Source organism: Dromaius novaehollandiae, chromosome 2, assembly GCF_036370855.1.
Source record: "Dromaius novaehollandiae isolate bDroNov1 chromosome 2, bDroNov1.hap1, whole genome shotgun sequence".
NCBI classification, from domain to species: domain Eukaryota; kingdom Metazoa; phylum Chordata; class Aves; order Casuariiformes; family Dromaiidae; genus Dromaius; species Dromaius novaehollandiae.
In genome coordinates, this window is record NC_088099.1 from 94,365,076 (window position 1) to 94,391,302 (window position 26,227).

Sequence of the window (26,227 nt, forward strand, 5' to 3'; positions counted from 1 at the left end):
AAAGCAAAAAGAAACCCATTAAAAAAACAGGGAAATATTGTTGTCCTGCCTTACTCCAGGCTTTCAAAGGTAGGACTTAAGCTAGTTGCAGAGATGCTCAAACACCATCTCTTCACATTGTCTGGGGTTCACTGTTGGTGGAAATCCACTGTGAGATGGGGCTTTGTGCATACTGCCAGCAACACCCCTCTTCCAGGAAGCACATGGTGTTACTGAGTGAGAGCTGATGCAGGAGGCACGTACCCTTGCTAAGGGTCATCTGAGCAGAGAGAGGCAAGTTTATTGTGGCAAGCTATTCCTTGTGCTCTGCAACTCATGAGCAGCATCCTGCAGCCAGCTGCTTCTGGGAACATTTCAGAGAGAGGAGACTGGTTTTGAGGTACCACCAAACCGTTTTGCCCACAGCAGCATATATTCAGTTGCAATGTGTATCAAGTCTGCAGCTTCCCTCCATGCTCCTCTTTTCTACCACCTCTGGATGACATGGGATACCTGAGCTGAGCTTAAACACTTCTCCCCACCTCAGAGTGCTTTGCAGCATTTGCACAGCAAAGATCAACATATAGCAATGGGGCCCTCCAAGACAGCACCTGTATCATGCTCCACAGTTCCTGCACTTCTTATGAGACCATATGTCCCCCATAAAGTGACTGGTAAGTGTGGTGGCATGGTAGTAGGAAAGAGAAAGTTTTTCCTCTCCAAGTCGAGAAGTTGTCAGCCAGCTTTCTGCCCTCCCCCAGTGCCCTGTGCTAAGAATCTCACTTCTTTCATTCAAGTACAACCGCGTAACACACCATCTTCCAAAGAGCTTCAGGGTTTACGGGATACTGAAACAGACAAGCTGCTCTTTCCTTCTCTTTTTCCATTGCTGTGCTACATAGCGAGACTCCAATTTAGGACATTATTCCACACTGCGAAGCACAGACATTAAAGGTGACACACGTAGGAGAAAGTGGAAGCATTTCATTTACCCCGAACCAAGATAAGTCTTCTGCACTCCTACTGCAAGCACAAAGCAAAACCCATTGAGTCAAGAAGTCAGCCTACATGTCATAAGAGCCAGCTCACCAAATGCCTCTAGCACACTGTAAAGACACAGTACTTGAGCAAGACATTCAACACACAAAATACTTCAACTTCCATTCCAGGTGGAGCACGCCAGTAAGAGATTTGTATAACCAGAGCAAGGCAGCCAAAAAGATCAGGAAAGGGGAAAAATAAATCCTGCTCAAAGCAAAACACTGCAGAAGTCAGTACTTTCCTAGGGGATAGGCTGGGAGCCCTCAGGATCACTTGAAGATCAGCTACTCAATTTCTCTCTTAATGCAAGAAATTTCAAGACCCCAAACTTTACGCTATAACAGGAGGTGCCAGGTAACACTGTCACACAGCCTTTGAAGCCCTCTTTGTTCTGAAGTTCAGGAGCCAAAACAAACAGGGAAGCGGAAATTCTGCAATACTCACACCAGCACCTTTGCATTCACCAACGGCAAGAGACTGGACCAAAAAAAATGAAGTTAAGCAAAAAACGCTTCCAGTTTTTCATTATGATGGCCCAATGCAATGACAGATACCTTGAAGAGGTCACAGACATGAGCCACAGAATTACTGAAATCTACTAAAAAGAATTTGATGCGCCTCTGGACTTGTGCTGTTTACACAAGAAGAGGCACTAGGCAGATACAGTGACAACTGTGACTAGAATAGGCATTTTCAGACATCCTTGAAAACGTAAAGTTCACTAGCAACCCATAAGCAGTGCCTGCCTCACTTACCTATGTCGGAGGAGACGAACAGGACATGACCTTTCAGGTCCAACAAGGTGATAAGAGGAGACATCATGTGTTTATCCACATGGCAAAGTAACTCTCCCATGAAGCAATCTAACGGATGAAGAAGCGACCTTTCAACCATAGCATCGTAAGATTCAAGTTTGATGTAACACTAGAAACAAGAATCTGCCTTTTTGTATGAGAAGCATAGACCAAACCAGCTAAATGGTCATCTGTAGTTTTAGATGATTCAGGCTTGAGAAAGTCTATATAAGGGCTTGACGCATGATTGCCAAGTTGGCTCCTTGTATGTTATTCTCTCCTCTCTCTAATACTTAGGCAGAAGTGTTTTAAAAGCAGAAAGAGTACATTGCACAAGTGTTCAGTGCACTTTTCAGTGACTGAGGAATAACGTAGGCACAGCAGATGTAGTTACTCCTCTTGCTGATATTCTTTATCTCAACTAAGAATTGTTTTGAAAGAGAAAGTTTTAAACATCTTTAATCCTGTACTGTACTTTTAATGTGCTGTAGAAATAATTTTTGCCTTTTCAAAAGGACAAGGCACATCAGTGTTCATGCAGCTTGAAAGCCTGTAAGCTTAGGGAAATCTTTCATTTTTTCTTTTTGCTAGCCAAAAAGACACACTATCCCAGACTTATTTATAGGACTTACTATAAAGCATTAATTCAGATTCTTGTAGTTTGGGGGGAAATTCTTTCTGAAACTTTACTGTTTTCTGGTTAACACATTGTGCTTTTTCTCCCATTTACTCATGCCAACTGTATTTAGAAACTAGAATTTAAAAAGCTCACAAAAGCAACATTTAAAGATTGCATTATTTTGTAAATAAAACCACTTCAACTGCTGGATACCTATTAAAAATACCAAATTATTTGGCAGAATGAAAACAAAGCAGCAAAGTATTATCCAGGCTAATAAAGTGAACCAACCCAATGTCATCAGTGTCCCACAGGATGTCAGAACTTATCACACCTTATTGGTATTCACGGATGAGCAAAACAATTTTAGGCCTTTCCAAATCATCACCTGGTACCTCAACTTTAAAAGAAACAGTCATTCACCTGAAGTGACCAAAGAGGAGAGATGCGCTCGCAGAGCCTGCGGTTGGCTGAGGCTGGACTGTCAGCAGGTTCTCAGTGCTCAGCACCTTCCACCATTCCAGATGGATTCCAGCTCTCAAACTTTCACAGTGAACATGCACTAAGTGATTTCCTATTTATTTGTTAATTCAACTTAAATAGGTGTCTTCCTTCAAAATTGTACATTCATTTTTAAAACTTCAACTTCTCCACTATTCCTATCCCAAAAGAATAAGCAGAGAATAAAATGAGTTAGTCCAAGATCTACTGCAATAGGTAGTCTTTCCTCACTAATTGACATTTCCATACCTGCTCTGTCATTGCCACTCCACCCCTATTTAACATTCTCCAAGTGGTCTCCTAACATTTGGAATAAAATAGACACCAGCACCTGCTTGCTTTCAGCCAACAAATGTAAAGTTCAAACAGTTCAAAAACAAAGATGAGGACTATAAAGCGGAGAGCTGAAAGAAAAAGCAATAAAAGGGTGAAGTGAACTGGAAAAAAATAAGAGAATGAAGGGGGGAAAAAAGAAGGCGGAGATGAGTGGTGTCAAAGTCATTCAGCATGAAGTTTTTAGAGCTTACTTAATGTCAGGATACAGCAGGGGACTGAAGAGCAAGAACAACACTGAAGTTTTCTAGGTTAATAGTTTCCTTAATATTCCCACAGGATTCTTTGCTACTCTAAACATAGCACAGAGGAAAAAATAAGTTTCAAGTAGATCATCATTAGGGGGCAGGTTCAAGAAAGAGCTCATTCAACCTCCCCCAAATTGTTTTCTCTTAGAATATTGAAAAAAATATCCTGGGTTCTCATGCAGTATTAAGACTGAACACACACGTTTAAATTTGGAAAATGCAATTCCAATAACACAGCCAGTCTAGAGATAAAAGAGGAGCTTTCAGTCATTAAAAAAAATGGTTTAAAGTGTCCAGTTTGAAAACTTATTTTTCAGTGCCTACCACCAATACCCAACAGAAAAACACTGCACAATTGCTTTCAATGTGAGAGCGCAGCCACTAAGCTGTCAGAAGACCTTTAAGGTACTTAAGAAATTTATTAGAAAGCCTATTTCTGAAGGCCTGAATACTGAGCTAACATAAGCATCTGTTCCGTGCTATCCTCCCTCACCACATGAGAGCTACTTTGAGCTTACAAGGTCTCTTCAGGTAAAATCTGGAATGCGTGTCAAAGAAGGGACTGTCAAGTGCATTTCATTATCTGCATATTGTACGGAATGCGTGTCAAAGAAGGGACTGTCAAGTGCATTTCATTATCTGCACATTGTACTTGTTTCCACCATTTACAGAACGGAAATGACAGCTAAGCAGCACAGGAAAAAAACCTGAGCCATGAGCAGGAAACAGAATCTCTTGTTTTGACTACTAAGGTAAGGAAAGATAAATAGTGGAAAATTCCCTCATACAAACCTGAAGGGAGATGGATCATTTGACAGGTCTTCCTCACCACTGTTTTTATATGGTCAAGCCACCTGCTGGAGCAATTTCCCTGCCTTAAATAAAAAGGGTCAAAACAAGAAGGAAGACAAGGAATAATTTTACTTGAGATTATCTTTAGGCAGACGTGATTGAGGAGGTTCTTTTATTTTTTTTTTTAAATACTGTAGCAGGTGACAGTAAGACAACAAAAAGGAGTGTGGGGTGAAAGAAAAGAATGGTTATTTATTTTTTCTCATGTGGGTTAACAGTTAAAGCAAAGCATAGAGCTGAGTTAGAGGCTCTTATAGAGCTGCATGAGTTCCCACTGTGAACAAGTTCCTTTAGTCTAAGCCCAGCGGAACTTGTGGCTCCAGCACCAGCTAGATGCATTTTAAGTATCATCAAGTATATTTTGAAGTGTAATTTTTATTATTGCTCATGACACATTAAAACTGAAAACAAATCCCATGTTGCTTTAACACGAATGCGTCAAGTATCTTCTACCAACTACAGAGCAGCAGCATTTGTGCAAGGCTTTTGTTCCATGCTCAGCATATGGTATAGCTACTAATATTTACCAATCTCTCAGTGGCAACTTTAGGGCAGAAAACACCAACTACAGACTTACTCTAGAAACCCAATTTATAGACTGCCCTATTTCCACACACTTCCCCTCCTGTCACTTAACATTCTTGCTTATCTGCTATTCTGGCTGCAATTAAAGTAACTGGTGGTTAAAATCAAACATCCTCATGCTCTAAAAGTGGAGTTTTCAAGGAGAGGGAGAGAAGCAGCATTGTGCTAGCTCTACAAAGGCACCAGAGGTATTATTGACCATGCCAACAAAATCCAAGGCTGTTTTGTGTTTATGCTTGACAAGCCAGGGGAAAAAATTAGGTTTTAAAGATACTTAATAAAGTAGTTTAAACACAATGATTATCCAGCCTCATCATTTGCACACTAAAGGTGGAGTAGAGAAGTAAGGTTAATTTGTTGCCAGACTTCACTGGAACAAACAGTTGCCTTTTACTTATCTTCAGATATCAAAAGACTTGAGTGGGACAAAGATTACTTGGCTCAACAAACATTCAAAGACCCCTCCAGCTCAACACAGAGATGTTTCTGATGAAAATCCTGAAAGGATTTAGTTTAAGCCTAGCAGCAGTTCCTAATATATTGGCATGAAGTCTACAACCATCCTCTAAGCCTGTCAAAGCTAAGACAAGGTGCTCTGCCTACTTTTTAATAAAGGCAGTGGAGTTGCACATTTCCAAAGGCTATGAGCAGACAAGAGCTTCCTCCCAGGAAGTTGGGGCTTCATGGCAGTGTAAGTCAGTTTAAATCTGCTGTGGTCCAGCTCATCCCTTCATAACTCCTCAGTAGAACAACTAGCTTTCTGCCAAAGAGTTGGCTCAGAGAGCGCAGCAATCAGGTCACACCGCTGTCAGAGCCAGAGCACAGGAGCGCATAAACAGAAGACATCAAGTCACCTTCTCTGCACTCTTAGCTTTATTAATTTTGTCCCCCCCGCCCCACCCCAGACTCATAGAGGCCATTTTGAAAATTTGCACGGCTCAAACAGCAAGATCTGAAGTAGTTCAGAAGTGCTCTCCTCAAGATCTGCTGCTACCTGCTTTATTATTTAATACACCAGATGCCAAATACCAGGAGGAGTAAATCACATCGTCTTGTTTGGAAGGGTAATCTTTTCAGATAGTAAGTCAATGCCGGTGTTCTAAAGTAAACAGGAAGGCTACTGAAGAACCAACAAGAGGACGTGAAAGATTTCACCTTTTCTCCAGCTGTACACACTCTGGAAGGTTAACCAGAGAGTTAAAGGTCTGCAACAGCTAGAAATAGGTTTAATTTTAGTTGCTGCCTCAAAGCAAGTTTTCCTGTTCAACACATGTGGTCAGACAGCCAACCACCATTCCTAGGGATTATCTGCTTAGAGTATGAAAGACAATAAAACAACTCACCATCAGTTTTTCAGTCAGACCTGGGCATGATTCCCATTAGCACATTTTTACTTTAAAATTCTCAGTGTGATTGCTAGGATTTTATAATACAAAAAAGCTAAGCACAGATGTTGATACTTTGAGCAGAACAGAACTTTGCCAGGTAAGTAACAAATTATAGAGTTATAAACGGCTTCTGAGCATACAGAAGAGACTTGCTGTTATATGGCATAGCAGTTTAAACACAGTCACTATATACTCTTGAGGAGAAAGAGCATCTTCCAACCAGCAAATTAAACCAAGCCAAATTCAAGACCAGATTCAAAAGCCAACGGGGTAAATGCACATTTTTTCCCCCCTGTTGATTCTGGATCAAGCTCTGAGTGACAGCTGATGGTAGACAGCAGCTAACCACTCAAGGAGAAAAGTAAGGACTGCTGTTCAATATACTGGCTTATTGTTACAGTAATAAACTATCAAAATATCACTACAAAAGGACACTTAGTGAGTTTCTGAAGATGGTACTCAATGGCTTTTTTTTTTTTTTTTTTTTACACATTATCAGTTTTCCAGACTGCAAAATGCAAGACTACAATGGAACTAGAAGACATCAGTAGTAAGTAAAGATACCAAGCTTGTTACCTAAGCAGGTTTCTGCATTCATATTTCAGTTTCAGGCCACCTCAATCAATAGCTGCAATCCATTTATGGCATTTACTAAATTATTATGTAAGGTCCCATTCCTGGTTAGCTTTATAGAGCATTTCAGGGTTGCTTGTTCTGTTAAAAAGCTCTTCAGCTTCTTAAATTTTTTTCCTTTTACATTCCTGTAAGAAGTCTGATATTGACAAGATACGTTGAAATACAGATCCAGCATCCACTGTTCCCAGAAACAACATCTGGCACTCCAGCATTTCACCTGTCTCCTACTTGTAGGGCACTTATCACAAAACAAGTTAAATCTTTAGAAAGCTTTAAAATTAATTTTATTGATTTATTTGATTGTCAATTTGATCTGCTTTAGGCTATATAAAGCTCCCCACATGTGTTAATTTACTGCTGTTTTTTTATGGAAGTTGCTTAAGAGCAATAGTAATACATCTGCTGATTCATAGGAACAGCAGCTGTGCTCATGTAACAGCCACATGCACAATTTCAGCCCCTACAGACACTCTACATGTCTTGTCAAGACTGCCTTAGGATTTAAATAGGTTTGTTCTTTCTCCAAACCCCAACTCCTTCAGGCTTTCCTTGGGAATTGTTCTGTTGAGAGGGATACATTTTCATCAACACTAAGGATTTACAGGAACAAGGACACTTGCTGAAACTCAGGCAAAGGAAGCCGAGGTTCAAAACCTCAAACCGCCATCAGGATACATCTCTCCAGAAGAAGAGTTCATTGACCTCAGGCTGGTGTCAAGATGAAGATCGACAGGCTGCACATCACCTCTCTGCATCTGCTTTGCTGCCTTAGCTGCAGCAGATCTTCTGTTACTGTCTGTGCAAGTTCTACAAACCCTGAAGAGCTGTAGGAAGGAAAGGGCTGGTCATCAGCACAGTACCCATTGCTTCTCTCAGAATCGGGGATCATTAGTCTGGATTTATATCGGTGTGCACATTCAGAATTAGACCCAAACACCACTCCGTTCACTGTGTTGGCTGTTCTTCAGCATCTCAGTCCTGCACCCACCTCTTAGGTTTGGAATAAGTACTGCAGGGAATACTTGCAGGGTGATCAGCAAGTTCATTCTGCAATACTTCCCATCAGAGTTTCTAACCTTACTAGGTTAAACGCACCATAGTGGATAACAGAGCTTTCAAGATTTCCTCTCCTTTACCTGGGTTATCTGGTAGATCTTCACTTAAATCCCTAAGTCCCTCTGGCAAAGTTCAAGGAGTGGTTTCAAGCAGGTATACAATGATGGAGTCATTACACTTCTGCTATTTATTCCATTTCATTTAACAGCCTCTAACAAAGAGCAGTTTGACCTCATATTCTGCTTCTGGGAGATGGACATTAAAAGCAAGATTTGATAATAATATGTCATTCTATTTAATGATACAAGGAAAAAACATAATGCATTCACAGCATGTAATATTGATGCCTTTCAGTTTTTTATTCTTTGTTTCTACTTGAATTCATAGCTTCCATTTAAGTATTTTTGCAGTATTCAAAAGGCTGAGTATCTGAAGTGCTGTAGTTTAAGTCAGACACTCTCATCAGATAAGCTCTTCCTTCATGCAGGTCTTGGCTAGAGTACAAGAGTTAGTTATTGTGGAGTAAGTCAAACACATCCATAATTCCTTGCATTGTCCTATGGTCTTCGGGATATCCGTCCTCTCCCCATCAGCAGGCACCTTCCACAAAGAGTTCTGGATATGTTTGATAGCAGTTACAGCCAAGTGAATAAATTCTTGGGCCTGAAGCATCAGCTGATATAAATCAGTATTGTGCTAATTAAGTCAAAAGAGCCACATAGGTTTACAGCAGCTGAGGACACAGCCCATACTGTAGCCTGCAAAAGCAAGTCAAAGGAAAACTGGCTTGCTTTTCTTTTTATAGCCTGATTGTCTAATTTGAATCTTTGTCTGCATTGTAACTTAGGATCCTGAAGTTTGAAGGGAGAAGAAAAAAAAAAAGCATCAAATACTTTCAGCAGATGGGTCACTATGAGCCACAAAAACTTGTCATAGCTGAAATTACTCAACTCCAACCTGCAGATATGCTATCACCATGCTTGAAAGGAAGCTGCAAGGGGAATAGTGTAGTGAACCTTAAGCCAACTGACAGCCAGGTGCCAGAATCCGCTCGTGCTCAAATGGACAGAGTGCACTCTTGCTCAAATCAGGGGATGGACCCTGGAAACCTGGAGCCCTCAAGACCCCAAAACATAGCAGCAGTAATTGCTGCAGGTACACTGGGAGTGGCAACTCAGTTCCTTATCAGAAAGGATACTGCTGGCTAAAAGCACTTATATTCCCTACCTGGGGAGGGAAGAGCTACTGTGATTCTGAAAAACATGGGGCTCAGGAGACTTGAACAAAAAAACAAAAAACAAAAAAAAAGAGGGAGTGGAATAAAACAACTAGTCCCACACCTGGGCACCAACCTGGCATTTAAGAGTCCAAAGAGCATGCACGCAGTTGGCCTCTGGAGACAAGTGAGAGACGGGCTTTTGAATTAAAAAAATGGAAGACTAACTTCAGATAAAAAACAACTAAACAAACAAAAACCAGACTAGCAAACCTTGTTCCTTGATTACTGCACAAACAATAAGTCATCTATTTTGTCACTCCAATCACACAAATAATTAAGCTGTTTTAACACGATTATCATCCACTTGATAAGAAAAAGAATACAACCCAGCTATAAACTGGGAAAACAGATAAGATTACTGATCATGCAATTGATTAACAGTTTGCTCTGCTAGATAAAGATCCAAACTTCAACTATTCAGTCCTTTCACACCTGCATACTTCTGACCAGTTCCCCTAAACCCTCCAAACTCTACATCCCTACAACAACAAGCTATGGCAGCCATCTCCCATGACTTCTTCCACAAAGGGCAGCGATTCATGGCCTAACAAGCTGGAGACCTCCTGCTCTGCAGTCTCCTTCAAACTCACAGGAGAGGACTGACCTCGTACTTTTCTACATCCCTGTCACTCTATTTTCCTGCCTCTGAAGTCAGAGTTTAGGATATCATCTGAAACACCGCAGACATACCATGTTCCTCTGAACAGCACAACTGTTTCCTGCTCTCCAGGGAAGGAACTGGTAACCTTGCTCTCTAGTGCAAACTCCAGCACAAGGATCAATGTTGCTCTGTCACCTCAGTCAGGAGAAAGGCAAAATAGTGGGGGTACAACAGACCAAGGAAGAGACAGACAAAATTTCAGGCATTCCTATTATTGCTGAAGGGAACAATTTCTTAAGATTTTTTTCCAGGGGGAAAAAAAAAAAAAAACCAAAAAAAACCCCACACACGATGGTTTTGGAGGCATCCACAAACACAAGCCCCAGAAGTCCCTTAATAACAAGGTTGCTATTCATCAAATAGGTGACCCAAAATTTACTGTTCATTTCAGATTTAGAGGGAACACAGGTGAACACACGTTGGGAAAACTTTCAGGCTTTGTCATAGGTAAGGAGGCATAGGCCCATCTTCCCTCTTAGATTGCTTCCTGTCTTGTCAGCACGATTCTTTCCACTGAGCAGCAGGCAAAAGAAAGTACAGTATTTTCTTTTTTTAAACATTTAAGATCATAGGTTGGAAGCCTTCACTACTAGCATGCAACTTCCTGCTGAAGAAGAGGAGGGAGTATTTTTTCGTATGTTCATGTTGCTGACAAATTTTCTCCCATTTGGCTACTCTTGAGATAAGCAGTTTAGTGGCACACTGTAACATCCCCCGTCCTGATGCAAAGTTCAGAGATACTCTACGCTTTCAGCAGTCTGCTGAAGCAGAGCAAGGACTGCCACATTTTGAACAGGGTTGATCTTCTGCAGAAGACACATGAATAAACTTGAACTGACACAGGTATGATGAAGTCATGCAAGGGACTTCTCATGACCTGACCCAAAAGGAACATTCACAAGCCCAAACATGCACTACAGGAAGAAGACATAATAGAATTTGTCATCCGATTTTGCGTTTTCTGCACAAGAAGGGAGAGCTAGCAGTCCAAGCCCTTTCTCATAGACTTTCCCACTCATTGATAGACTCACCAAAAAAAAAAAAAAAAAAAAGGAACTGCTCTAGATCCCCTTCTGCACTGCCTCCTTGAGTATTATTCCCATCTACAGCAGGAAAGCAGACAATATACTCTAACTGGGAAGGGATGCACAGCCCTGGCTGTATCTGATGACACTGAACCACACATTATACCACCTCACACCAATGGGCAGGCTGGAGCCTCCTGGTAAATCCTTGTCAGTACAAAGATCCACAGAGCAGAGAATCCAGCCCAGAAAAGCCACATGACTACTCAAAGTCACAAATCAAGTCTCATTTCTGAGCCTGTTACTGACAAGATTTTAACTCCAAGCCCTGTACTATAAGTTACTACATGACAAAAAACTGTGGAGGCAATGTTAACACAGCATCAGGTTCCCCTAGGATTTAAGGAACTCTCTGGGTGAACACCTTGCTATAAAAAGCAACCATTGTCTGAGGCAATTGATGATCACGATCTTTAGGAAGAAGGTAGGGTATATTTTCAGATATCTGCAATAAAAGCTTGATGAGAGCAACATACAGACACTTAAACCTGATGTCACTTTAATATTTGGGCAATTCTGCCCAGCACTTTCTTAATGATTCAAAGAGGGAAAAGCCAATACCCCTTAATGTAGGGACAAGGGGAAGAATTATCATTTTATCATTTGCCAGATCAACACACTCAAACAAGACCTCATTTGTGGCAGAACTTCATTTTCCTATAACTAGGTATCTGCATGCATTTGTACACTATACAGGCATGAATCATTTGGGTACAACACTGATTCCCAGAACGGGTGGATAGATAAGACTTCTAAATATGTAGTAGTAGTGTAACACTAGGATCCTCTCCCTCCCCACAGCTCCCTCAAACAAGCAGAGTGGTGCAGGTGGCATGCTCAGATGATGACACAACACCAGCAAGACAAGGTATGTTCCCCTAGGAAAAGAGGCTCATGGTGACACTCAACGTGCTGTCCATCTAACACCTTACAGGCAGCAGTGCAGTCCCTCCTCTTACCTGAGGCCAATCCTTCATGCTGTAATGAAGTGCCTGAAATAAGTCTGTGACCCTAAGAGAAGGGTGGGAAGGCTCCTAGGGCCCTCTTACATTGTCTTGGCCTTTAAATGCATCTCAAAAGGGCCACAGATCCACTCTTCAGCCTGCCCCTGCACCCCTCAAGACACAAGACATCAAAACTGCATCTTACCTTGTCTTTGTATAAAAACCCTGAGCAGCGGGTGAGCACTTGAAACAGCCTTGAAGAAGTTGTCATCATTATTAATAGGGAGAAGGTCTCCATGCACATCAGCATATCCAATCATCACCTCCAGGTTGGCTATGTGATGAATGTGAAGGATTAGTTTATAGAAGTCTTCAAACTTTCCTGGCTTGTAGCGATCCAGGGAGAACCGTCTGAACTCTGCCCCAAACTGCAAGAGAAAACAAATAAGGAGTCTCATTTCAAACCACTATATTTCAACACTCGAGGTTTGGCATTTGAGCATATTCTACCTTAAAAGAAAGTGTATTTTTTTAAATATTAGGTTTTCTTTAAATCCCCTAGAGGGTAACTACATTTGTAGGATTTAATTTGAAGCTCCATCATTCCTTATTACCATCTCTGGCATCCCTAGAACTATTTTTGTCTAAAGTAGGAGTGCTCACTGGACTGCTTTCAAAAGAAGTTATTCAGCTATTCAAACAACCTTATAAAAAAATACTTTACACGTTTCCCATCAATACCACTGGGATCCCAACCACAAGACATTTATAGTAGTATGATGCAAGTAAGAAGTTTTTCTGCCACTCCATAGGCTTTCATTTTTGAAGTTTTATAGACCTGTAAATGGCTATAAAACACAGTTCAGTTTGGCCCAAGACAATTAAAAATGTTTTAAATTCATGAAGTTATTTAAAATAAGTCAGAAAGTGACTGTGGAAAAGGCTTCCACTAAACTTATTTGATATCAGAAGCCAAATTCACTATTAAGAACAGGAGACCAAAATCAGGCTCTCCAAACATGAAAACTAGTAGATTGAAGAAAAAAACGTATGGTTTAACTAACTAGCTTAAATCACCTTTCTGCTATGTTTAATTTCACAATCAGTGTGGACTTATATTGTACTGTATTGGTACAAAGTTGTTCATCAGCTGAACCTCTAAGTCATTTTAATTCATTCCTGTAAACATGCCCACAATTCCAAAAACATGGGAAGCCTTAACTAGGATCTTGTGGGAGTTCTCATTTGCAAAGTCAGTCAATAGCAGGGCAGAAAACCAAAGAAAAACAAATAAAAAACCCCCAAGAGTCTTCTGTGGATAAATTCCTCCTCAAATAAAAAACCTCAAGAATTTTCTATAGATAAATTCCTCCTCAAAACAGAGAATGATTTGCTTAAAGAGGTTCTCAGTTGTTAAATCAACTTATACATACAAGCCATTCTTTTGCTGAGACTAACAAAAGTATGACTCATCACCATAATCATCTTCAAGCAAAGGAACCACTAGCTTTGGGTGCAAGCATGTTCTCAAATTATTTCCGCAGTTATGACAATCCCTCTCTTCAGCATCAAAGCCTAGTTGTGATCATCTGAAAGCTTATTTAGTCAAATCAGGCTGCTTGTTCATAATATTAACAGCTAGTTCCAGTTTGGATTTCAATACAGAAAGCCCATCCAAATGCAAAAGAGCCAAACAAACCACAGCTGGTTCCAAAGGAGGAAAAGTTACTCTTTGCCCTCTGCTTCTCTCCAAAAAAATCCAAATGAGATCTTACTTCCATTTCAAAATGAAAAAGCTGAAGTATTGTTATTTGAAGAAAAAAAAAAAATGCATCTTATGGTTTCCTTTTTCCTAGATTCAAAAGAGAAGCCATCTTCTCTTGACAAATTTAATATCCTCATGGTAAAATAGAGAGACAAGAATAAGATCTTTAACTAGAGACAGGAATAAGATCTTTGTAGGCTTTGTGTAGAGCTGCACCTTCTGCTTCATGTACCTGACCAGAGGCAAAGGATTCCTTTAGCCAAAACAGCACTGCACTGGGCCAGTGTACTTGCGTGTCAATTCCAATAGACATTTTTTTATGACAGCTTGTTTGGAACCACAAGCATGCACGGCACTTGGCAAGAAAATGGATGCTATGCAGTCTCAACCCGGCCAGTATAACACCTGGTCTACAAAGCCCTCCAGATGCCTGTCCTGCCAGGGCTTATCTGGCAGAGGGAACCCATAGGTCCTCCTCTGCCCAATATGTACACCAAGCCATAGGCCAGCTCCAGTGCCAGGACATCATATTCGGTGGGAAAGTGACATGGGAAAGGAAAGGAGAAAAGAAGAAAGGGTAGTTATTTACATGTTGATATGACCCAGTGTTCAGCTCAAACCACCATGAGAGGCAGACACCTGGTAAAAAGGCCTGGCCTCCCAGTCTAACCCCTGCAGGTACATCCTTGTGCATGTTAGCCACAATTATGTCAGGGGAACGTGACACGCAGTAACAGTCCTCCCACAGGGATTCAACTGCAGACTTCAAGCACTGAGGTCTGATGTGAACACTGTACAGTCAAATGAGCTCATTCACACGTTCAGCCTCAGGAAAGCCCAAGAGACAACTTCCATCATGTAGGAACAGAATAACATTAAATAAATGCAAGTGATTTCACTTGTGCCTCTGCATGACGAAGCCCTTTAAGGCAAGAGAGCTGGAAGGTGATTTTGCACAAAGGTGCATGAGAAGGGAAGAACAACATAAAGTCCCTTCAAAAGAGATTTAAGTAGATAATGAAGATTGTGTTTGTTGTTTAAAGGTTAGTATTACTGTAGTAGTAGTTTAGCTGATAAATTTACAGTGTGATATACACAGGCAGCAACCATTGTCAATGGGTCTTTTCAGAGGAGGAAAAAAATGCTTCAGCAGTGACCGTTCATTCATCATCCCTAATGAGGCTGATGGGGAGTATCACAGTAATAATAGGTTTTTGCATTACCACACAGCTTGGAGACTGGATGCTCTGTAGTATATTCAACCAGGATTTCACAATAACATACCCACCAGAAACTGCAAATTCTGAGGGCTTTTAAAAGATAGCCACAATGACTATCTGCTTTTCTAAGCTACAAACAAAGTTATATTTAGTATATCACTCCAAAGAAAGAGTCACAAGGACTGGTGTTTCTGTCAGCTCAGTCTCTGCCAGAACAATACTGTATTACCCTGTTTGACAAACTAACAGTTCTAACAAGTAGATTATTTTTCCATAACTAAGTAAACTACTCTGACCTATTTATCTAATGCAAGTATGCAATCTACTATTGCAGAAGTCAGAGGACTGGAGGGTCGAAGGAAACTGAGAAGAATTTAGTCTGACAGAGCTAATTATGACTAAAAAAAACCTGAAGAGAACTGCAAGTGTTTGCTTTGCAAAGAATGCACTTTGTCCCAAGATATTCCAAAATATCAGCCAGCCACTATGCTTGCTGTCTGCAGCTGTGCATAGACAACCAAAAGCATCCAAACAAAATCCTATACAGAAGCAGGAACCCTGAGCAATTTCCACAAAACAGAGGCCAAGAAAAAAAATAAGGGAAAAGGCAAAGTGTTCTGATAAAAGTTGCAGTAGAAAAAAAAAAAAAAAAAAAGACGTCATAGCTAGCTGATCAGAACTTACACAGGGCAATTTGTCAGGAGTGATGAACTGCCAGGTTGGGGGGACGGAGTGGAGGGATGGATTTTGAGATTTGTTTATTTGGAGGGATGCTATTTTGTGAAATGAAATGGAAGAGTTCCTTTGCATGCAAAAGACAGACAAGCTTTTTTTTTTTTTTGAATTACAAGTTTCAAAAAGTTTAGAAGGTAAAAAATGAAGCACTGTGTTTATGAAGTGCCATCTCTCTAGTTTATTGCTAGCTTTGAGTTTAGGCTATTGTAATAAGAGAACATCAAAGGGTAACATTTAGCAATAAACGTGAATTATGTTAGCCACCTACTTTTCCCAAGAAGTAAATACCAGGGACAGAAAGAAAAACAAACACTCTCATCCTTGCATAGACTATAGTTTCTGGTTACATGTGAGATTTTCAAAAAGGGGAAGACTTGATCTGGGCTATGTTATCAGGGAGAAGGAGCAGAGGTCAAGAAAGAGGAGGGAAGACAAAAGGTGGATGGTTTTGTGCGGGCTGACAATCTGGGACTTGCTTCCACAGTCATGTCTACCTTTTTCTATTCCCTCTTTCTCCCCCAGCAACATCTTCCCTGCCTCACCCAGCACTCTCTTGCTCTGCTCTCAGTCTCACAAAGGGGATTTCTAGCAGCAAGATGACACTAAGCAGATATCTCCACAACAAATTCTCTCTTTTCTTCAGCTCTGTCAGCCCTGTAGCAGCTCTCTCAATCTCACCGATCAAGCAGGCTCATTCTGCTCAATCCTCTGCCCATCTCTTGCCATTCCTTCCAAGAGATGGTGACAGGAACAAGACTTGCCTCTCTTCAGTTTGCTCTTCATAGGAATCCCATCATAGACAACTTTTTAGCTACTTTCTCTCTCAGACTTTTTTTCCCTGCTTGGCATCATGCCATACTCCTACCTTTCTCCCTTGTTGTCTTCTCCTCTTTCATTTCCCTGACAAAATACAGCCATGCTTTAATCTCTTCAGTTCTTAAGACTGTTTCCCCAAGCACCCTCCATGGTCCCTTTTCATTTTTATGCTACTTGGACATAGTGCTCCATGTCCCTCTGCCTTTTACTTCAAGAACAGCCTCTGTGATACCTCCAGCTTCTTCCTCTAGGCATCTATGAAGCCTGGTCCTTAGCAGCCCTTTCTCCTCCTCTCCATCTTCTTGGCAGAAAATTCAGTACCTGTGTCTGTCCCCATCACTCAACTCAGCTTCTCTCCTTGAGATGTGCCTCCCTTACCATCTCTTAAAGGCTACCTCTTCACAGATGCTCAGCTGTCAGCTCAAGTGCAACTTCAGCAAAACTAATCTTATCCTTTCCCATGCTTCATCTGCCTGCCTTCTTGATTAGTGTGACAGAACCATTACACTGCCAGCCCCCAGCATCTGTAACTTCAGTACCACCCTTCATCCAAGCACTTGCATATATTCACATGTTAGTTACCCAGATCTTTTCTGCCCAAAATCTTAGATCTATGGACACCTTTCTGCTACTCATACACACAGCTGGACTCCTGCCCTGAATCATAGAATGGTTGAGGTTGGAAGGCACCTTTGGAGATCACCTAGTCCAAGCAGGGCCACCTAGAGCAAGTGGCCCAGGACTGGGTCTAGATGACTTTTGAGTATTTCCAAGGATAGAGACTCCACAATCTCTCTAAGCAACCTGTTCCAGCACTCAGTCATCTCCACAGTAAAAAATTTTTTCGTATATTCAGACAGAATTGACTTTCACTGTGTACTTTTTTTAAGTCTTCCTAAACACCTTCTCACTTTACTACCACCCAACTAAGAACATTTTCACAATAGCTATTTTCCCAGACAATTCCTCTGAATTCATCACCTCTTCCTCCCCCTTCCATTCCCCCCCTACCCCCAACTCCAGTAGCTCCTCTTTTATCAGAGTCACCAGGTTAGCTGCTTTCTCCCTTAGGATGTGCCCCCAAGTGCCACAAAGCACCAGCCTTCTTCATTGCCTCAACCTCTCAAGCCCTCTCCCACCCTTGGACAGAGCTCTCAGTAAACATCTTCAAAGCCACAAAACTGTTTGTTAAGTAGCCCTTCACAGCAAGGCTTTAAAAATAAATCTTTGCCTTGAGTGGATGGTCTGCCTTTCCACAGACAAATTTCTTCCTTTTCTCTCCTGTCCCCATGGTCTTTGGAGGTAAGCCAGTCCATTTGCAAAGGGTATAGAGTGGGTTGGTCCCAGATTTTCAAGAGAAAACACCAGTCACTACACACAACATTGCACCACACAACTCTAGCATGAATACAGTGCCGGACACATATGTGCATGGTCTGTCACCATCAGCACGAGAGGGAAAGGAATGCTTGGCACCTTCCCTCCCAGAGGGGCAAAGGATCACTGAATTAGGCGGTATTGTCATCACTGCCAACAGCACACAAGACAACAAGCCTAACTCACTGAAGAAAGGCAGCCCTGAACTAGTATAGGAGCCTTCATACAAACACAGGGCCTACCAACAGCTGCAGAGAAATAATCTGATGCACATACACCTAGCCAGACCTGATGGGGGACTGGAACAGCTGCATAGGGCAAGAGCAGGAGGGATGGCCCCAGGTTGGGTGGCCCTGGGGGCTGGTGCACCGCACCCTGCCCCACACATTGCTGTGTCAATTAACTTCAGGAATTTCCAATGGGAACAGGACTAGCTCTGTACTGGGAGATTCTGCCTTCACTTAGAGGGAGGGAAGGTCTCAGAAGTACATTCCATCTTTAACTTCTGGCCTGCATTGTAAAAGTAATTAGGTACAAGCAATCAATCTCTGGAAGAGTGTTTCTTGGTTACTAAAAGCCCAGGCTCAGCACAAAGCCTCTTACAAAGGAACGGTAAGGGGGGGACAACTGAGGAAAGCGCCATTAATTGCATCCTGAAGAACTCCTTAGAGCTGGCTAGTCCAGCAGGCTACCAGTCTGACGTTAAAAATACCTGTGAAGGTTCTAACAGTACACACACCTTTCTGACTTCAGCTGTAAACAATTTTTCAACTTTAAATAGCATCTCAGCAAATTAAAGATCCACTGCTTAGTGTTCCTTAAAGACTGCTTACAGTGTGGCGAGGGACTAAAATTCAGAGGACTACTCACATAAAGACTTGCTGAATGAAGTTTTAAGCAGATCAGAAATTCCCAAGTTACTAGCATAAAAATAACTATGAAAGCAAGGGCGAGAACATGGAAGCACGATCAATAGAAGAGTAAGCAAACTGCTGCAACACAGGGTAACAGGTTTAGTCTTCTGGTCAATACATCACTGGTATATTGTTAACCATCTGGTTAACAAAGTTAACGCCCAAGCCTGTAACAGTATACTAACTCTCCCTGGGAACACTAGCAGAGGCAACGTAGCTAGACTTAGTTTCAGTACCTAGATTTTAACATGTATTCTCACTAGGCAAGACCTTAAACTACATCCCTAGCAACACTGTGGTCTATGCATCTCTATGCTGTCCTCTGTGGAGCCAGATAGGTCGAAGTGTGCTGTCTGGCCTTGCCTACATCTCCTACAGGCACTGCTGCTCACATAGTCCCAGATCATGGGTAAGAAAAGACAGTTACAGTGTGCTGGTGCTTACACACAGCTGTCACCTGAACAGTACTATTGCAGAATAACTGTCTGTGCAACACCTTCACAGCTGATGAGTTTGACTCATCTGTGAAGGCCTACAAGCAGGCACATGATGAACTATTGTGGTTCAGCTGATGTATGGTACCTCATTAAGCTGTGGCCACTTTCTCTCAAATGATCTAACCATTTAAAGTCTTAAGCGTAAGTTTAAGAGATATGACCGCTTCAAAAAGTCATCCTACTTTGAAAAACAAAGATTCATAATAATAGAGGAACCTGTAGTTTAGTAGATGCCATTTAGTAAACAGTTACCAGAATCAGTGCAATACCTGTTGTCAGAAGCTGAGCAAAGTGGGAGGGAAAGGAACAGCGACAGGGGCAAGATGTCTGAAAACAGACATTAACATTTACAATCCAAAAATCTTTCTCTCAACACATTTTGCAAAAATCCAGACTGACGGAAGTTGATCCTGCTGTGGCATGCTCTCTTCATTTATGAGGGGAAGCACTGCGGTTTTCTGAGTCCGTGCTACATTTGGTTTGCATATAATCAAATATGTTTTGAAGCTCAAAACCAGAAGTTAGATCAGCTGGTTACAGTGCTTTTCACTGCTTATTTTAGTTGTGTTCTAGGTATGACAGTATGATCTTAACTTGGAAGAACCTGAATATTACTTATAGACTTAAAAATGGACTTAAAGCTGTTATAAAATCCTGTAGGTTTAAAGAGAATGACGCTTTTTCTATCAATTTTCAAGTGTGCTACACATGGAAAACATTTCCTCTCAAACTCCAGAAGGCCTGTAAGACTTCAGGATAAGACTGAAATCAGTCAGAGTAAAAAAGGTTGGGGAACACAATTTGTAGACCTCTCTCACTTGGTTAACACCAGAAAGAGAAGAAACAGACCTTTATAATCTTTTTACAAGGGACTGGTAAAGGAAAGTTTGCCTTTACTACTATTGCTAAAGTTGTAACATTATATGGTGTTATACTTCACACCTTTCAAATACACCACATATATGTTTATATATATAAATAGTAATATATTATTAATAAGATATTACTATTTTTATATATAAAATATCTAAATCAGTAGCAGCATGCCACGTGGACACAATATTTTGATTGTTAAGGTGTCCGTACAGTAACAGCAACCTTTGGAGAAAAAGGATGGGGAAGTCTAAACAGTTATCTGTACTTAGCAGGTACAGGCACACATTCTCATAAGAAAAGACGATGTGAATGGGACAAACCACCAGCTGTTTTGATATTATATCAATCTAGCAATTGTTTTGGAAACGGCAGACTTGCTGAAGCATTATCTGAGTTATGCACTTGTCTAAGACCCAAGGATACCATTTTATCTGCAGGTTACCTCATAAGAGTACATAGCACTGTCAATCCCACATATATTCTCTGTATGGAAGACCATATTCTATATCATGACCAATATCATGCCTCTACTCTAGACACACCAGAACGGGATTAAGAATTTATTAAAAAAAACAGTTGCAGTGTTCAGCTGAACACCAACATTTACTGGAATGAAGCAGAAATAGGATAGGAGAACAGAGCAAAAAAACATATGGTTATAGTTAAGTAGATATATTTATCTTAATGGGTTTGTTTATTGTGATAGTATGTTAGTCACATTCTTGTTAATTTGTAAATCCATTTGCAATGCAAGAAAACAGAATGTCATTAAAAAGGCAGAAGAGTCACAATCTACCACTGAGTATCCAAAACAGCACTGAGTCAGGTAGCTGTGCTATTATCATCCTTAGCTATTATTGAAAGTTCACATTTTTCCAAGAGGATTCAGGAACTAAGCAATGAGGTTCTCCCCCCAGGGTTATTTTTTGGGGAACCAAGAGTGTATCTATCCACTTCTGAGAGCATAAAAATGAATTCTTACTCCTATCTAAAGCATACAGGAAAATGTAGTAGTAGTAGAAAAATCCTTCTCTGCTGCTTTTAAGCCAGAAATGTGAAGCTGTCAGCTTTGAAGCTCAAAAACACTCTTTTACAAACAATTCAAAGAGCTACCATTTAAAAGCCTGAGGGAATCTTATACTTCTACTATTCCAGAACTTCCCACTGACCGGAAAATAAATACATACTTAGGCTGACAGCTACCCTCTCATTTGAAAAGCTGTACATATAACTTAGAAAAATCAAATCTCTATTTTTTACCCAACTGCAGGAGGGTGGGAAAAGATTAGCTACATGGAGTTATAATTACAGAGGGACACCCACCATTAATGTAGGAATTCCTATCAAAAAAAGTTTTTGCTCTTCTGTAGGCTCACACTCATGCAGTGGGAGGCCTGCAACCTCTCTCTAAAGCCAGGCAGAGAAAACAAAAAAAATAGCTTTGTGATCTTGTGACTATAGGCAGGATTCTAAAACAAAACAAAAATAAAAACGAACATCACACACACAGAGTAAAAATCATCTGGAAACTGGATTAGAGGTAATTTCTTGCCAAGGGGACAGATACTTCACCTGCCACCAGACTGGGGAAAGGTGAAACCAAGTGCTAGACACAAGTGAATACACAGTTAATATAAGTCAGCAAGAGAACGTGTTTTCAGATCTTGTCTGAAAAGGCTGAAAGATTTATTCTGAGCTAGAGACAACACCTAGTTAAGACCTGAGCATTTAATTTATCCTGTAGTAACAGACAAAAGAAGGACAGGGCCTGAAGGAGGATGACTTTTTAAAGCAGAAGACTACAGCAATTCCAACTACTGACATGTTTGAGAACAGAAACCTACACAGATGGTTTCTTTTCCATTTTCCCCTTTGGCATTTGCTGCAACACGGTGATGCAAGAGCTTTCCAAAGCACCTTCCATTCGCCCAGAGAAAAACTAACCTGACGTACACCAGGGTGTACTCCATAGTATCACAAAGCTGTTCTTTTTGCAGAGATCTGTAGCCAGAGAATGTATCACTGAACATTTTCACTGGGCAATCACAAGACGTTAAAAGATTCGGGGCACAAGCAGCAGGAGCTGAAGCATGGTTTTGGGCCACATTCCCAGCAGGTGTGATGGGTCAGCCTCGGCCCAGGGAAGGTACGAACTGGTTTAGATCAGCTAAAAATCTGACCTTCCACAAAGCTCAGATATTCTGGACAGGGAAAGAAGAATACTCTGTCCAGTTTTGGGCCCACCAAATTTAATGTTGATGAACTGGAACATGTTCAGCCACCAAGCCAGTCACTGTGTGAGAAGCTAAGGGAATGGGGCTTGTTCAGGCTGAAGCAGAGAGGGCTTTTGGGGGACCTAACAGCAGCCTGCCAGCACCTACAAGGCTCTTCACAGCAGTGCACGGTGGGAGGACAAGAGACAAAAGGCTTTGAGACAAGAGAGTTTCTGACTGACTACAAGGAAAAACTGCTTCCCCATGAGGACAGCTAAGCTGTCAAGCAGGTGCCCAGAGAGGCCGTGCAGTCTCCGTCCTTGCAGGTTTTCAAGACCCGACTGGATAAAGCCCTGAGCAGCCTGGCCTGGCCCTGCGCGGCCTTGCTTCGAGCAGGAGGCCAGATAGGGAGCCCCGGAGGGCCCTTCTGGCCTGAGCCGCTCGGTGGCTCTGCTCTAGGAGGACGGGGAGGAAAGAGAGGAGGAGAGAAAACAGACCCATTTTTGCACTGGGTTCTGGGAACGAGAAACTTAAGCCATTAACACTGTCTGTTAGCAGAGGATATGCATGGCACATACGATTATCTGAACAGATCTGGAGACTATGTATTTTGTTTACTGAGAAGAGGAGCCACAGAAGACACAAGACTGGGTGAGACATTCTTTGTGACACCTTTCATCCAACAGTCTAATGGTTTCAAAGTGGCTACAGTGACAAGAGAGATCAGCCATGCTTCAACTCCGAGTCCATGTGGGCTGTATCAGCTACCAAGCATGCAACTTCTTCAAGTTTTAAGAATAAGCAGAAAGGGTAAGAATCTGAGAAATCTCTTACCTATAAAAAAACCAACCAAACAAAAAAACAGCATCCTGTTCCCTCCCCCCTCCTTTTTTTTTTAAATAAACCTCTGACACATGAGGAATCTTAACATTTAAGGAGCCTTGTGGACTGCCAGAGAAGTGTCTTATCCAGTATGAGACGAAGGATCTGAGAAACTCTCTCTTCCAAAAATTAAGAGCTCAAACCAATCTTCAACTTTCTTTTGCAGAAAAGGAACTAAACTTAGGCACAGCTGGGCCTCTAGCAGTCTGGAATAGTGTTGCTCAGTTTTCTACAGAGTCATTTCTGAATCATTACCAACGCAGCATACCAGCTTGTTGGCTGTTTACCCTTAAGGAATCATCTGGTTATCATAACAGAGGGAGGGCTACCGAAAAAAATGTTTGCAGATTATCATCCATCTGACTCCCCACAGCTATTTTTTCAGAGCTCTTTCTCATGTGACTCAATCTTCAGAGGAGAAAAGCTATTTCATGCAGTTGTGTAAAAGCAGTGCTCTCTCTCACTCAGCTCCTCCACTAAAAGGGATTCCACCTGCCCACAGCCTGTCACTTCCCCAGCCTTTGAAAAGCCACCTGAGAATCCCTTGATCCCCAGCCAAGAGTAGGCTCCAGCTCAGATGTTGCGCTGCACCCACCTTCATTCACCTGGCAGGCTACAGCGTTAGAACACAGATGCAAAATCATGGGTTCTCAAACTCAACTTTCTAGTTCTCAGGCAGGTCTGGACAGGCCTTGCACTTACAAAACAGAGGCAACTGGATGTTTAAAAGGCTGACTACATAGGGCTATCAAAAGCAGCACTATTAAATGGAAGGTATTTAAGATCCCCCTCCTCCCCACCCCAGCTCCAGATAATCCAGATACCATTGGCCAGAGTTTCTCACTGGATCCACTTCTACAACTGAATAACTCCCTCTGAGTAAACCTATGAGCCTTACAGACAGAAGAAAACCATCTTGCAATTTCAGTAGCAACCTCTGTTCACCAACAGCTCAGTGCACACAAGTCTTGCTAACAGTAAGCTGACAAAACAACCCACCAGAACCAGGAAATTCAACAGCTGGTCTCCCTTGACCCAAGTTGCACATTAATGGATCATCATTGGGTGTAGGCCCTCCACACGCTATTTAGATTTCAGACTCTATTTTAAGTTTCCACCCTACTGAAGTAGTACTGTTCTCTACAGTAACTTCTGTGCCATTAGCAGTAACTTCCCCGAGCTATAGAAGGCATCCAGTAAATCCCTTCCACCCACACAAGTTTATTCTCAATGGATTTTGTTCTCTCCACATATCTGCGGTCATTCATTCACGTTCACGATCTACCTAAATCACTCTGTATCTAAATGGCTACATAGGATTCACTTAAAAGATTACTACAGCTGTAAAAGAGGCTACCAGGTGTTCATTATAAGATTGCTTTTAAATTTTTACTAATAGAACAAATGTTACTGCAACATTCAGGTAGAAGAAAGTAAGAGTATGAACTTAAAATTTCCTATCTAACTGGGGTCAAGTTTTTACTTTGAGGCTTGCGTTGGGTATAAGCCAGTAATTAGAAAACAGGATCTGGAGGATTTGGGGGTCATACTGAATGTTGTGGGTGGATTACATCTTAGAGCTAGTACAAGCTGAACCAACATTTTCCAGCTGCATAATCAAGATGAAGACTTCCCTGGCCTGCTGACCCCCTTCTAATATTTGAGCAGCAGTGGGAGGTTAGGAAATGAGAGCTCTCAACTACATTTCAGATGCCACCTTCGGAGGCGATTGGAGAGTTCCCTGCACGTGAGACAGCCCTCCCACTGAGGCAGAGCTACAGGCTGGCTGGTCTGAGCGCAAATATTAACAGCAGCAGAGGACAGAGATGGAGAGAGCCGAACGCAGTACCCGACACCTCAGCTTTGACACTTTGTAAACAGGTGGTCAGTGCACAGATCCCCAGAACGCGCTAATGCTGCTCCTTACTCTTTTCAACCTACTCACTGTTCAGACCTTTTCTATTATGTGTATATAAAACAGGCTTCCAGGGAGATTTTTTAAGTTTCCTTCAAATATGATGTATTTTTCCACCTGGAAGCGGTGGACAAGATTTTGATGTGCTGCTTTGAGCAACACGGCCAGACGGGACCTCTTGGAGAGCCCTCGGCAAGACCAACCACAGGAGCAGACAACTGAAATCATGGTTTCAAAAAGCCACACTACCACACGCAGCTGTTTCTGCGCACGACCATCCCGGGGTTCACAGGCCCTTGGCTAAAAACAGGAGCAAAGGCAACCTCGCCCCGGCACGGCGGGCAGGTACCGCTCCCATCCGATGCCTGCTCGGAGCAGCACGCCAAGCCAAAGCCGCCTGCAGGCCTCGCGCCCTTTTCCCCATCCGGTCCTGCGCCAAAGTCCCCGCACTCCATTGCGCCAGAGGACCTGAACTGTGGCCGGGCAAACGGCGAAAGCATCTGAGAGAGGCGCTTGTCCTCCAGCCCGTTCAGGGCCCAGGATCTCGCTGCCTGGGAGGGCAGTGGGGCCCCCAAATTCAGCGCCCAGCGCTTGGGGAGGCAGTAGGCCGGCGGCTCCCCTCGAGGCGGCGGGTGGGGGTGGGGGGTGGGCCCCCCAATTTCGACGAGGTGGTGGGGAGCCCCAATCCCACCCCGAACAAGAGAGGTTAGAAGAAAAGGATAGAAAAAAAGGGCAGACAGAGGTTTGCCGCGCCGCCCGACGAGTCTGAACGAGAAGTCCGAGCACCCCGCGGGGGCCGGGCCGAGCCCCCCTGCCCTGCCCTCCCCTCCCCTCGTAACGCCGCTTGCCGAGAAGCCCACGCCGAAATCCCCCGCTTTTCGGTAAAGCGAAAACGACGGGCGGTTTCGAAACTGCCCCAACAAAAAAAGAAAGTTTGCGCCGAAGTCCCCGCGGCGAAACAAAAGATCGAGCCGCAGCGGCGGGCACGGGGCCCCCGGCGCCCGCCCGCGCCGCCC

The 26,227-nt window shown here is 42.4% G+C and overlaps 1 protein-coding gene across 1 annotated transcript in view; it reads right to left on the reverse strand.

The window, feature by feature from the left end:
* PARD6G (par-6 family cell polarity regulator gamma) overlaps positions 1 to 26,227 on the reverse strand; it is a 70,004-nt gene that overhangs the window by 43,348 nt on the left and 429 nt on the right. Inside the window, exon 2 of the mRNA XM_026115692.2 lies at positions 12,207 to 12,429. Within this exon, the coding sequence (XP_025971477.1) occupies positions 12,207 to 12,429 (223 nt within the window). The remainder of the gene's footprint in view (positions 1 to 12,206; positions 12,430 to 26,227) is intronic.